The sequence below is a fragment of the Balaenoptera ricei genome, chromosome 10, assembly GCF_028023285.1.
Source record: "Balaenoptera ricei isolate mBalRic1 chromosome 10, mBalRic1.hap2, whole genome shotgun sequence".
Taxonomy (NCBI): domain Eukaryota; kingdom Metazoa; phylum Chordata; class Mammalia; order Artiodactyla; family Balaenopteridae; genus Balaenoptera; species Balaenoptera ricei.
The window spans coordinates 43,013,663-43,028,757 of NC_082648.1; the positions used below are offsets into that span (position 1 = coordinate 43,013,663).

The 15,095-nt window shown below is 40.1% G+C and overlaps 1 protein-coding gene across 2 annotated transcripts in view; it reads left to right on the top strand.

The window, feature by feature from the left end:
• Positions 1–15,095, top strand: part of DIP2B (disco interacting protein 2 homolog B) — a 235,055-nt gene that overhangs the window by 194,124 nt on the left and 25,836 nt on the right. For both annotated transcript variants that reach the window (XM_059935884.1, XM_059935885.1), the window contains 4 exons: positions 2,596–2,676; positions 5,509–5,636; positions 7,381–7,495; positions 11,595–11,796. In XM_059935884.1, coding sequence (XP_059791867.1) covers positions 2,596–2,676; positions 5,509–5,636; positions 7,381–7,495; positions 11,595–11,796 — 526 coding nt within the window. The remainder of the gene's footprint in view (positions 1–2,595; positions 2,677–5,508; positions 5,637–7,380; positions 7,496–11,594; positions 11,797–15,095) is intronic.

Here is a 15,095-nt window from a genome sequence, read left to right on the forward strand (position 1 = left end):
TTCTCAGTCTCAATATGGCAGGGCACATCTGTCTACCATCCCACTTGAAAGTCAGTGCATGTAATTATGTAATAATAGATGTAAATGGCAGGAGAGTGTTATCTGTATGTGTGGTGTGATGTGGTGGCTGAAAAAGGCTCCATCATCTATGTTTATACAGCCTAAAATGGTATAATATAAATTACTAAATGTCTATTATTACCACCACCACCATCATCATCATCATCACCATCACCATCACTATCACTACTACATTCTTGGCCTACCTTCAAAAGTTGTGACCAATTCATAAACTCTTAAAGCACATGTTTACTGCCATTCTCTTGGTTTACTTTCACAGGTGACTAGTTATCTCTGCTGAGTTTTTATACATTTTACTAATTTAAATCTCACCTTATTTCTCTTACTTTTAAGTGCTTGGACTACATATGTTTCCAATATCTGAGTTTTTCTTCATTGCATTTTCCTTATATAAATAAGATCTTCAAGCAGTGTTTGAAGATACTAATAATATTTTATTACGTTGCCTCCCCTGGGAGGGCAAGTGCCTAGCTAAAATTCTCAGATTTGTTACTAAGCTGCTAGGTCCATAGTGATGAAGAAATTTTGAAATCTGCAGGATAAATTTAATGACAGTGAAGTACAATAATAATACTAACCAAAAAAGGAGAAGAAAACTGTTGCACTGGTTTTGCAAATTAAAGTTTCTAATATTTTTCTTACTGGATTCTTATATTTAAACCCTGAGAGAATTTTTCAATGTGGTTAACACTTCACTAGAACAAAAGATCTAAAAATAGCTGCTTAGAAAATAAAAGTGTATTTTAAAAATAAGCTACTGGTAGGGAATTCCCTGGCGGTCCAGTGGTTAGGACTCCTTGCTTTCACTGCTGAGGACCCAGGTTCATTCCCTGGTTGGGGAACTAAGATCTCACAAGCCGTGTGGTGCAGCCAGAAAAAAAAAAAAAAAAAAAGCTTCTGGTGAGAAAAACTTTGCAACACATATGAATGCAAAGAGCTAATTTTCCATTGTCATCTCTTACTAGCTATTTGATATGAGGCAAATGAAACTCTGTGCCTTTCTCATCTGTAAAATGAAAATATTAATTCTGTTTCATAGGGTTTTCTTGAGAATTAACTGTATTTACACCCGTGCCTGGCACATGATAGCCATTTTATAAATGTTAGCTCTTGTTATAGTTGTTCCCTGTGTAAAAAAAGAAGTCTTAAAAATTAAAGGGAAAAATCCAATCAAATAGAAATAATAGACAGGAGGTATGACCAGTCTATTCACAAAAGAAATACAAATGGCCGGTAGACAAAGGAAAAGAAATTCATCCATGTTAGTAATAAAGAAATGCAACTAAAATAACAGTGGGATTTCTTTTTTTGCCTACCAGATGGGCAAAGTTTAGAAAAATTGATATCATGTAATATTAGCCAGAGTATGGGAAAAACATTCTAATACGGTATTGGTGGAGTGTAAATTGCTATAATAATTTCATAGGACAGACTGTTAAAATTGAAAAGACTCATGCCTTTTGTACAAATGCACAGAAATATGTACAGCAGTATTCAGTAAAGCACTGTTCGTAATAGTGAAAAATTAGAATGACCTACCTAGCCAGAAAGACTGGTTACATTCTAATAGTGCTAATACTGATGGTTTCCTGAGTACCGACTCTAGGCCAGGCACTGTGCTTGCATCTACAAATCTATTTATATTCCCTTGATCTTTACCCTAAGGCTGTGATAGGCATTGAGAGTTCCATTTTATGGCTAAAGAAACTGAGGTTTAGAGAAATGCAGGAACCTTCCCAAGGCCCACATTACTAGTAAGTGGCAGAGACAGACATTGAACTTACATCTGACTCCAAGGGCTATGTTATCTCATCCCCCCATGTGATGGTATATTATAGAATTCTTGTACAAAGAGAGCTAGATTGACTATTACCAACTTGTAAAGCTATCCAAAATACATATACTATATGAAACACATATAATATGTGAAAAAGCAAGTTACAAAATAGTATATATAATATGATCCCTTAAAAAAATTCTTAGGGGGCTTCCCTGGTGGCGCAGTGGTTGAGAATCTGCCTGCCAATGCAGTGGACACGGGTTCGAGCCCTGGTCCAGGAAAATCCCACATGCCGCGCAGCGACTGGGCCCGTGAGCCACAATTACTGAGCCTGCGCGTCTGGAGCCTGTGCTCCGCAACGAGAGGCCGCGATAGTGAGAGGCCCGCGCACCGCGATGAAGAGTGGCCCCTGCTTGCTGCAACTAGAAAAAGCCCTCGCACAGAAACGAAGACCCAACACAGCCATAAATAAATAAATAAATAAATAAAATTTAAAAAAAAAAAAAAAAAAATTCTTAGTATGTTAATATGTGAATCTAAAAAAGTCTGGAGAGATAAACAACAAATTATAAATGTTTGTTATGTCTTAAGCAGGTGGATTACTGGATTCACTATTTTTTATAATTTTAGTTTTCAACAAGCATGTATTACTGTTTTATTTTTTTTTTAAGACTTTTTAAAAATCAAATACTTTTTTTTTTAAGCTAACATTTTCACTTTCTGCTGTCTTTTAGGTGATTCCACTGAATTCCGCAGGCTCTCCTGTTGGGGATGTACCGTTCATCCGGTCGGGATTACTGGGGTTTGTAGGGCCAGTAAGTGACACTTTCATATTTGTTTTGGTGCATCTGATCCAAATATTTGTGCTTTAGTTCACAGAACAAATTCTTATTAGTCCAAGAGTATTACAGGGCCGCTTAACTTATATTTAGAGCAGTTCCTGTAAAAATGTCATAAAATGAGTAATGTTTATTCCTCCAGTTACCCAAATTCATTTTATTCCTTCAAACTAAGACATTATCTTTTATTTTCAAAACTCTTTTCACTTCTTCTTCCTACGTTGCATTGATTTGATTAATATATTTCAGTAAGTTATAAGAGTGCTGAAAAAGTTACCTTCAATAGCAAAGGGAGATGGTGGTGTGCTGAATTGGGCGATTGGGATTGACATGTATACACTGATGTGTATAAAATTGATGCCTAATAAGAACCTGCAGTATAAAAAAACAAACAAAACAACTAATACTAAACTTTCATTGGGTTATTTGTATGGAAATATGTTAATATAAATGTTTCAGACATTACATGAAATTTCTAAAAATCTTATATTTGTATTTGTATGGAAATATGTTAATATAAATGTTTCAGACATTACATGAAATTTCTAAAAAAAAAAAAAAAAAATAGCAAAGGGAAACCATAATAGTGTACAAATCATTTTCATACAGATTATCAGTACTACACCAGGTGTAACAGTAAATTCTCTGAATGAAAACAATTCATTTCTCAGCAGATGGTATTTACAGGCATTGGGTTTACAGAGACAATTAGGTTACAAAACCTGTTCTCAAAGAGCTCACAGTTAGTTTCATGAGCCGGTGAGGAAGGCAGAGAGGCAGAGCATGAAGGGCTTTGCATGACATAATGGGAAGTTTGGATTTTATTTTGTAAGTAATAGACCTTCATTATCATAGTTGAGCCCACATACCTCCCTCCATCTCTTAATTACCTCCTTACCCTCTCTTTTTTCTCCTCATAACAGTTCAAGTTCTATAAGAAAAGATCTAATTTTATTTTATTTCTTCCCCACCATTTATGGGTGACAGTGGGGTTGAGGACATACCTCTAAGAGAATCACTCTCCTAGAAAGAGACATCTACACCTACTGTCTTGACTTCTTCACTCAGCACCAAGAAATTCTCAGAGACCCGGCTCCTTTTAGCTTCCACTCCACTATTGAGGTCCAAGATGGAGCTCCAGCCATCACATCTGCATTCCAGGAAACAGGACAGAAGAAAGGGTGTAGTCCTACTATCTCTTAAGAGAAATTCCCTGAAGCTGCTGAGCAACACTTCTACTTATATCTCGTTGTTCTGAACTAGTCACCTGGCCACACATAGCTGCAAGGGAGGCTGAAATGCAGGCTTTGTTTTGGTCAGCCATGCCCAGCTAGAAATTCTACTACTGTGAAAGAAATGGAAAAATAGATGTTGGAGGACTAGCAGTGACTGTCTTGTTCTCTTTATTCACTTCCACCGTAGGACTTTTCAGACTGTGTTGAAAATGGCTGACTTTCTTCTGTCTTCTGGGATGACAGAAGGATGGGCCAGTAGCTTCTTGAGACTAGAGATTATGTCTTACTTACAAAGCCTAGTCAGTGTACGGCCTAGTCAGTGTATGGCACTACATTGTGCTTAGTAAATCAATTAGTGACATTCAAATGGAGATGACTACTAGATAATTCAATATATGTAGATGGTCCAAAAACTTAGGAATTCTATAATGAATGGGAAAAGTTAATTTATTGCAAATGGGTCTGGGAAAATTATTGATAAAAATTATATGAAATAATAAATAATAGAATTATTTATACAGTGATGCTTTGAGGACAGCAGACTTTCCTGCAGCTCGGTTATTTTTTTAGAAAGGAGAGGCTCCTACAATTCCTTAGACCTTTCTTTATTAACTTATTTCTAATATTACCGGGTGGAAACGTTACCCTTATAAATCTGAGACATTCATTCTCACATTAAAACTGTTCTACTCTCTTCCTAATTCCAGTGTTAAATGGTCTAACAATTTTCCCCTCTGCATCCATCCCATGAATAAGTACAGAAAATGAACTAATACATAATCATGGCTGGGAAAATGAACTGTGCTCATTTGGCATCCTAGTTGCTTTCTTATAAAATTCCTCCCTGGGACTTCCCTGGTGGTCCAGTGGTTAAGACTCCACACTTCCACTGCAAGGGGCACAGGTTCGATCCCTGGTCGGGGAACTAGGATCCCAACATGCCTTGCAGTGCGGCAAAAAAATAAAATAAAATTCCTCCCTAAGAATGAATATGGGGCTTCCCTGGTGGCACAGTGGTTAAGAATCCGCCTGCCAATGCAGGAGACACGGGTTTGAGCCCTGGTCCGGGAAGATCCCAACATGCCGCGGAGGAACTAAGCCCATGAACCACAATTACTGAGCCTGCGCTCTAGAGCCTGCGAGCCACAACTACTGAGCCTGCGCGCCTCAACTACTGAAGCCCGTACGCCTAGAGCCCATGCTCCGCAACAAGAGAAGCCACCCCAATGAGAAGCCTGCACACTGCAACGAAGAGTAGCCCCCGCTCGCCGCAACTAGAGAAAAGCCTGCGCACAGCAATGAAGACCCAGTGCAGTCAAAAATAAATAAATAAATTAATTAATTAATTAATTAAAAAAGAATGAATATGAATGGATTCCCTTCTTATACACTATTAAGACCGCATTAATTGTAAGATGCCACTGATTCTGAGATGTCGAGATGTGAAACACTTTTTTAGAATCCATAAAATACGATATTTTCTTTCCTACAGTTTTTATGAGATTTATTTCAAGGCAGGAAGTAAAATGTCTGTTTTGCTATTTAAATTATGTAAATCATTGTTACCTTTCAGGGCAGCTTGGTTTTCGTGGTTGGAAAAATGGATGGGTTACTGATGGTTAGTGGTCGAAGACATAATGCTGATGACATTGTTGCTACTGGATTGGCTGTTGAATCAATAAAGACTGTTTATAGAGGAAGGTGAGTAGTACAGAGTTCAAAGGTTAGCACTTCCGGTGGAATCTAAAGATATCTTTATAGGGTGATTTGAGTGGTATTCTGTAGATGCTCTAGATTAGGCTGTTTTTGATTAAGTGTAGCAGAAACCAGGCTTTGATTATTTATCTTAAAATGTCTGGTTCTTTGGCTGTAATTGAGAAGCTGTAACCATATCCTGTATTTCAGTTTTTAATTACTACTGTTTGTTGAATCCTGAAGACTGAGGAGATTTCTGAAACACTGAACTTCCTACATTCCTTCAATACAGAAGTCGCCCCATTCAGTCTAATTGAGATAGATGCTACTCTGTAGGAATTTACATCTAAGAATTGTTCTCTTACTTCACGCTAAATTATTACCATTTTAATGTAGAGATTGACATAGTACATAAGTGCTAATTTCAAATTCCATGGATGAAGTCAATTAGATATCCTTTTTTCTTTGCTTATTAACTCAAGAAAAGATATTTGGCATATATTTGAGTAATTGATGTCCTGTTCAGTAGTTTTCAGTCATGGATATATGTCTTTAAAGCAATCCTGGTGTCCCTTAGTTTTTCAAACAGTAGAAAAATTAAACCACTAGAGAACCAGTTCCTGAAATGTATAGTTTTTTGTAATGGTGTGGCTTCCTGTGAGATGGAAACTCCATGGGGCAGTGGACCTTCTGTCTTTGGTCACAGTCACATCCCCAGCACTCAGCACAGCCCCTGGCACGCAGTAGGTGTTCATTAAATATGTGTGGATGAAAGGAAAGAAGGAAGGGAGGTGGTCAGGTTTGCTGGCGTTCTCAGCCCTCCAGTGCCTTCGCATTACTTCATACATTCATTCAGCAAGCGTTCATTGGGTGCCAACTGTGTGCCACTGTTCTGGATGCTCAGGGTGTGGCAGTGAACGGCACAGGCCGCGTCTCTGCCCGCGGGAACTCACATTCTCATTGGGGGAAGAGCAGGTAACCACGTAGGGAGACAGATACTACGTGAGCTGGTGATGAGTGCCGTGCAGGAAGGACACACGGGGTGGTGGCGCCTGCGGGTTATACGGGGAGTCTGGGAATGCCTCACTAGCAGGGGGACGTTTGAGCCGAGACCTCACTCAGAGCATCCCCCTCCCCCCGCCTCCAGGTCCTCCGTGACCACCCGGGCGGGTCTGACCTCTCCCCACCACTCTCTGCTTCACCACCCTGCTCCAGGCACACTGGCCTTCTTGCTGTTCCTCAAACCTGCCAAGCTCGTTCCTACCTCAGAACCTTTTCGCTTTCCGTTCCTTCTGCCCGGAAACCTCTTCCTCCAGATCTCCGCGCGGCTCGCGTCCTCACCTCATTCAGGTCTCTGCTCCAATGTCCGCTCCTCAGGGAGGCGCTGCCCGCCCCCCACCCCCCCAACCCCAACCCACACACCGCTCCGCCCCCGCCCTGCCTCGGTCCCCCAGTGTATAGCGCGACGTGACATTATTTCATATTGTTTGTTCTGTCTCTGACATGCAAGCTCCACAAAGACAGGGACTTCGGCTTATTTATCGCTACGTCCCAATATTCACGACAGTGGCGCTTAGTACACGTTTATTGAGTCCTCGTTTTGATGGTAATGATTGTGACGTTTTCTTTTCTAAACTACTCCTTCCTGGGCAGTGCGGTGGGGATGTCTCCTCTCTGTAATTCCAACTGAGCAAAGCAAATAGGACTGGTTGTGAAGGGAGTCCTGATGTGTTTGATCTGTCTCTCTTAGAATTGCTGTGTTTTCTGTGTCTGTATTTTATGATGAGCGCATCGTGGTGGTTGCGGAACAAAGACCTGACGCTTCCGAGGAAGATAGTTTCCAGTGGATGAGCCGTGTGCTACAGGTGAGCGCACCTGGGGTCTCTGTCGGGGAGGTTGACGTTGCTGTCAAAGGCAGCAGAAGCCACTGCTGAAGCATTTTCTTCAGTGGACCAGTTATGTTGCCTTGTTTTTTTTCCTGCCAGTAGCTACTCAAATATTCTAGCTACTGTTAGCAAAAGCAGATAATACCACACCTCCTTGTGTACCACAAAGTATTTTTCTGCTCAGGTTGCCAAAAACAATTGAATTTGACTTGCCCCAGCAAGTTCTTTCACTCTTTTGTGCCTGAGTGTTAACTACCCATGAACATTTTAACTGTCCAAATGTGGAACACATCTTTGACATAATCAGTCCCCATGTCAGCAGCTGCAGTCTTACTGCATGCTACAAGTGGTGCCTAGAGTGTGAGGAATCCAATATGAGCTGCTGTTCTTACTTTGAAGGAGCTTTACTGTGGAGTTAGAGATCTAGGTGAAGTAAACCACTAGGGAAGGAGAAAGATTTGGGCTCAGTATAAGGGAAATGTTTCTAGGGGAGCAGGCTAGAATGATGAAGAGAGCCTAGTATTCATTTAGAATCATACTTTGAATCCCAGCTCCACTCCCTACCACATAAGTAAGTGCCTTTAGGCAACTTACTTAACCTCACTGAGTTTATTTTCTCATCTGTAAAGTGGGGATAAAATTATCTATATTACAGAGCTATTGGAAGGTTAATTGATGGTAATTAGATAATGAATTGAAATATTTAGTGCCTGCCTTCAGTAAAAGATGATGGTGATTATTATTAACATAAAAAAGAATAATCATAAGCATATCTCCAATAAGGAGTTTAGGGAGACCCGCTCTATCTTAAATAACATTCCCTTTCACTCTCTGTCCCCTCACTCTTCTCTATTTTCTGCTTAGTATTTATCAGCATATAAGTGTCTTTATATTTATTGTTTTCTACATCCACTATAATAGAAGACCCATGAAAGCCAAGAGTTACTCTCTCTTGTTCCTGTTAGTCCAGAACCAGATAGCTATGCCAGCACATCATCAGAGTAGGCTCAGTAAATATTTGTTGGATAAATGGATAGTCCAGAGAAAGCATGGACTGTCCTTACCATTCAACTTATATGTATTGGGATAGTTCCCAATGTCTGTAACTTGTCTGCTTGGGGCATTTGGATTTATTTACTGCCAGTTAGTAGTAATGTTGTAGAAATGTTGTAAGCATGAGATGAGTGATAGCACTAGATGACTTTTAAGATTCTTCCTATCTGCAGGGTCTGTGATTCTGAATTATCAGTTGGTATAGCATAGGCTGTTTATAGTGCAAAATCAGAGAAAGGAAGGAGAATACTGAAGATAGACTAGATAGAAAAAACTGTGAAGAAAGTGGGACTGGGTGATCTCTGAAAGACGGTTAATAATCAGACCTGCAAAGAGAATTTTTTTATACTGTTCATACTTTCAAACACACTGCTTATTTCATTCAGAAAGAACTTTGGGGGATAGTGGTAGAATCTTGTGGTGAATTATGTATTTTTTCCAGTTACAGGAAGCAAATTTCCCAGGTTATTTGTTATTTTTCGCTGGAAAGCAACTATAGGAATTAAATGCAGTGCTAACTTACTAATCCAAATTTTTGTTAAAGTCATTTGGGGTCTGATTTGGGTGTGAAATAAGAAGGCATTACCTTTTTTTTTTTTTTTTTTTTTTTTTGTTTGTTTCTTTAATTTTTGTCTGTGTTGGGTCTTCGTTGCTGCATGCGGGCTTTCTCTAGTTGCGGCGAGCGGGAGCTACTCTTCGTTGCAGTGCGCGGGCTTCTCATTGCAGTGGCTTCTCTTGTTGCAAAGCACGGGCTCCAGGCGCACAGGCTTCAGTAGTTGTGGCACGTGGGCTCAGTAGTTGTGGCACACGGGCTTATGTGCTCTGCAGCATGTGGGATCTTCCCAGGCCAGGGCTCAAACCCATGTTCCTTGCATTGGCAGGCAGATTCTTAACCACTGCACCACCAGGAAAGCCCAAGAAGGCATTACCTTATATGTAGCTTCTCTGCTTGGGGTACTTGGATCCATAGTAGAACATTAAGAACTCCGTATGTTCTGGTAGGTTAGAGCCCAGAGGTTGTTTAATTCCAGGTCTGTGTATGATATAAACTAAACACCTAACTCAACACCTTCTAAGGAACGTCGTCAGTGGATGACTTACCAGGTGGCGTATTTTCAGTGAGGAATCCAGGCTACACATGATACATTTGCTAACTTCCTGTATATTCTAAGATACCCAAGACTTAGGAACTCTTCCAGACTTCCCATTTCCTAGTTATCTCTTTTGGTTAGTGGATTAGTCTGAAGAATATGCTTTTCAAGTTTATTCCTCTGCCCTTTCAAGTCATTTTAATAAAAGGCCTTGTCTGTCTTTTATGACTCTTGGTCCATTCGTCTTCTCAGGCTGGATCTCCTTTTCAGTAAGATTTGTGGGTAGTACAAAAGAACCCTCTCAACTGGCGTGTTTAGAAATAGTATTGATAGTTGGTCAGTTAGTTTTCAAAGGTGATTGAAGCAGAAAACCATAACAATAAGAAATTCTTCAAGTATTAAATTTTAACACAAAACATAACAAGTGTGCCTTCATTTGATGCAGAGGCGTGTGAGTGTGAGTTATACCAGTTTGAGTTCCAGGTCAGCTTACTTCCATAAACTACATCCAAAAGCATTGTCTTTGGTTTCTGGTTTCATTTCCTTTAAGTTAGACTAGAACGTGAGTATTTGAAAAGAAACTTACCTTTTAGAATTAACTTGCCCATTCCTATCAACAGTAGGAGTTCACCTCTAATGAGTCTTTCAAAAGCATAACTCTTCCTATTTTGCATTCATATTTTATCAGTGGATATAATAGTTAATTATATGAGCACAGTAACAAGAACAGCAGCTGTAAAAGGTATAGAAGCAGGCACAGCTGACACTCAGTGAGCACACAGGTGTGTGGCTGGGAACAGGGGTGCACTGAGGGAGCTGTTGGCCTCCAGGACTCGGTGTGCGGTGGGCCTCACCTGGATGTTTTGCAGAGGGGATGCCTAGTAACCTGGTGAACCACTTAAGCAAGGGCTTACTTACAGAGCTTCTGTTTTGTTCATAATAAAAATACTGAGACTTCCCTGGTGGCGCAGTGGTTAAGAATCCGCCTGCCAACGCAGGGGACACGGGTTTGAGCCCTGGTCCGGGAAAATCCCACATGCCGCGGAGCAGCTAAGCCTGTGTGCTACAACTACTGAGCCCGCGTGCCACAATTACTGAAGCTCGTGCGCCTAGAGCCCATGGTCCACAACAAGCCACTGCAATGAGAAGCCTGTGCACCGCAACGAAGAGTAGCCCCCACTCGCCGCAACTAGAGAAAGCCCGCACGCAGCAACGAAGACCCAGTGCAGCCAAAATTAAATAAATTTATAAAAAATAAATAAATAAAATTTAAAAATAAAAATACTTTGCCTCTGTTTAATTGAGCTATGTTGGACAGCTAAAATATTAAAAGAACCGAAACAAATTTCTAGGTTTTGGGCATTATCAATCAAGAGAGAACATACTGAGGCTTGCAAATCAGTATCCACCTCTGTCCATTTAGATTGTACTGGGTTGGCCAGTACTTCACCACTCTGCCATCACTGGAAGGATTAGGTACCTTTAGATGTATGGGATCCTAATAATCTACCAGATTCTAGACCTAGAATGGAGAGAGAAAGAAAATCTCTCGGGCTTCCCTGGTGGCACAGTGGTTAAGAATCCACCTGCTAATGCAAGGGACATGGGTTCGAGCCCTGGTCCGCGAAGATCCCACATGCCACGGAGCAACTAAGCCTGTGCGCCACAACTACTGAAGCCCGCGCGCTTAGAGCCCCTGCTCCGCAACAAGAGAAGCCACCACAATGAGAAGCCCGCGCACCGCAACGAAGAGTAACCCCCGCTCACTGCAACTAGAGAAAGCCCACGCACAGCAACGAAGACGCAAGCAGCCAAAAATAAAATAAAATAAAACATGAAAAACTCTTAGAGTAGAATAATGCATTGTGTTAGGAGGATGTCAAATGTTGTAAAATTAATCTCACTGAGTATTTTTTTTGTTTGCATTTTTCTAGGCAATCGATAGCATTCATCAAGTGGGGGTTTATTGTCTTGCTCTGGTGCCTGCCAATACTCTGCCCAAAACTCCACTGGGAGGGATCCACATATCTCAGACAAAACAGCTCTTTCTGGAGGGATCGCTACATCCTTGTAATATCCTCATGTGCCCACATACATGCGTGACCAATTTGCCAAAACCCCGGCAAAAGCAACCAGGTAAGAATGCTGGCTTTGAAGACATGACATTAAAACTGTAACTTGAAGAAGCTGAATTCTCTCAGCATGATTTTTTTCTCTAGAGTTGGACTTTACAAAGATTAGTAAGTAACATGAGAATAGTATCAGCTGACCAAAAGCAGGAAGGATTGAGATTTTGTAAAATAGCTTTTCCAGGTTTACTGTTGGCTCAGTCTTCTGAGTAATTCTCAGTAGAGTGCCTCCATTTTCCCTGGATGTAAGGTATGGGGTCAAGGTGATCAGAATCCCACTGGTGGAGGTAGAATAAAGCAAGTCCTGTAAGGGAAGGTTCTGATAATAAGAATAGCTAGTTATTAGTTATTGAGGCTTACTAAAAGCCAAATATTAGCTATACATTTTACAAATATGATCCTAGAGCTTTGCCCTCAGCTGTGGAAAGTAAAGTTCAGAAAAGTTAAGAATTGTACCCAAAGTCATATAGCTGGTTAGTGACAGAGGTGAGATAAATAGCATGTTTTGCATTTGCCATATTCCTGTGAATTCAAGATGCAAATAGAAGTATGTGAATTGCCATATGAAACAAGGAAAAAACCAAATAGTCAATTTCACCATTTTGCCTAATTTCTGAACAAACCTAGGTTGTAGGGCTAATGAGTAGGAGACTAAAGGCAGGAGTAATTGATTGATGGTCAGTCATGTTAAAATATCTATTCAATCCAACATGAAGTCATTAAGTTTTATTGATGCTTTTTCATTTTAATTGAGAAGTTAGTGAGAGCCTCCCAGTTTCTTGTATGCCTGGAAACACATGAGAGCCAAAACCTGGCCTTTACAGTTCACACTGCTACCACATACACTCACACACACATACACATAGTGGGAAGATTAGGAAGGCAAAGGAAAGTATGGCATTTAATTATATTTCCATTAAGAACGCTTTTGCTGAAAGATAAATATGATGTACAATAATAAAAGGTAAGCCTCTGACTCTCTAGGATATTTTTATTACAATATTACAATGTTAATCTGCTCTGCTTTGCAGTAGTTGTTACTTCAGTGATCTGGTGGCCGAAGATCATATCACATTTGGTTATATAGATGTTATTGTCAACTCACCAAGTAACCTTATCTTAGTAACAGTGTGTATAGAGCTAAAGTATATATGATATTTATCAGTTTCTGCTAGTGGAAGTGAGAGTTTATGGAGGCTAATATTCTAAAGGGGCAGTTAGAATCAAGTCTGTACTAATCAAGTATATAAAAAGAAGTATCTTCATATTTCCTGCCTAACTATCTGATGGATATGTAAAACATACAAATCCTTCTCCATCTCGTATTCTGTTATACTGAAGTCCTACATTCGTCATATGAGTAAAATCCTATTTTAAATAGCATTTAATCTAGAATTCCTTTAACAAAGCTTTCATTTCAGTAGATGCTTAAAGGATGCAACTCAGAGACATAGTAGTTGCTTAAAACATTGCTTTTGCTAGCCAGATTTCACCCAGTTTTACTAAATGATGAAACCTGTATAAAAAGTTTGTTCCTAAGTCCTCATAGGCATAGCATCCACCTGTCTGATGAAAGCATTAGGTTTGGATTCTGTGTTTTTGCTGTCTGTTGTGATGGTCTGCTGAGATCTTAGTGGAATGCGTATGGGTCAGACCAAAGCAGCTTGAAAATTGTGGCATAGGTGGAGCAGACATGATGTGGGGATAGCATGAGAGGTTGGGGTTTAAGAAGAATACAGGAGCGTGGAGATGGTTGGGAGTGAGGTAAAAAAAGGAAAGGAGAGGAAAAGGAAGATAGAAACTGTGTTAAGGTAGCCCAGTGACAAAAATCTCATTGAGATGTCTGTTAAGCTATCGTGTAAAGAATGGGAATGTGTTAGGACTGGTTTTGGCTGCACGTTTCAGAAGAACATAACGGCTGCTTAAACGAGACAAGTTTTTTCTTTCTCAGGTGAAAGAGATCCAGAGCTAGGCAGTCCAAGGCTAGGATGGAACTGGCTAGGAACCCTCAGTCACTGTTGGTCCAGCTTCCCATCTTATTGCGCTGGCATTGTTATCAGTTAACTGTTGTTACAGATGTGCTGCATAACAAATAATCCTAAAACTCAGTGATTTAAAGTAAGAAGCATTTATTTTTCACTCATGGAATGTGGATCTGCTGAACCTGGCTGGGATCAGCTGGCCTTGGCTTGGCTCCAGGCTGTAGGTTGGGTTCAGACCTGTTCCATGTGTCTCCTCATCATGAGACCGGCAGCTTACCTGTGCCATATTTTCCTCAAGGCAGATGGCAAAAGCAAGAAGCAAGCCAAACCATACAAGCATACTTAAAGCTTCTGTTTGCTTCATGTTTCCTAACATTTTATTGTCCAAAACAAGTCAAACCATGCCCAAAGTCAATGGAGCAGAGAGGTATATACTCCTCTCATATAATCACAGCAAGGAAGAGTTGTAAGAAAATAAAACAATCTGCCACAGCCAGCCTTAGCATACTGCCTCAGGGTTCATTTAAGCTCCTGACCTCCAGCCATCAGTTCTACATTCCAGCTAGCAGGTGGGAGAAAAAGACAAGGGAATACCCTTCCCCTTTAAACATATCTTCTAGAAATTGCACATACTACTTACTCTTACCTATTATTCTCCCACACTAAAGAATATAGTCTTTATTCCAGGCATTTGCCCAGCTAAAAACTGGGGGTTGTGTTTTTAAGGAAAAAGAGGAGAATAGGGGTTGATGACTAGCAGTCTTTGCCACTGGAAATTTACAGAATTTTGTGGAGAAAATAAGAAGACATATTACGGGTACAGCACAGTATCAGCAATTAGCCTCCTAGATGTTATTACTTTCAGTAATTTTTCACTCTTTGACTCAGTTTCAAGAAATTCACACAGAAGGACCTCAAGAAATTACTGCTGAATTATTTTTGTCATTTTAAATTACTCTGAAAAATTCACTTTTTAAAATGTCACGCCTTTATTAACTTTACAGTGTGAGTCCAGGAATGGGCAACTTACAGTCATATATACTCTGAGTGCTGCCTATATAAAAAAGGCTGTCTCCAACATAATATATCTGTTAACGTATTATGCAGTCTCTTGGGAAAGAATTTTGCATATTGTATTGGATTGGCCAAAAAGTTCCTTCAGTTTTTAAGTAAAAATAAAAGACATTTTTCATTTTCACCAAGAACTTTATTGAACAGCATATTCACCATTTTGTTCCACTACCTTCTGCCATTTTTCAGGCAACTTCATAATTCCATCTTCCCAAACCTTTTTCTTTTGAGCAAGGAACGGTTCCAGGTGCCT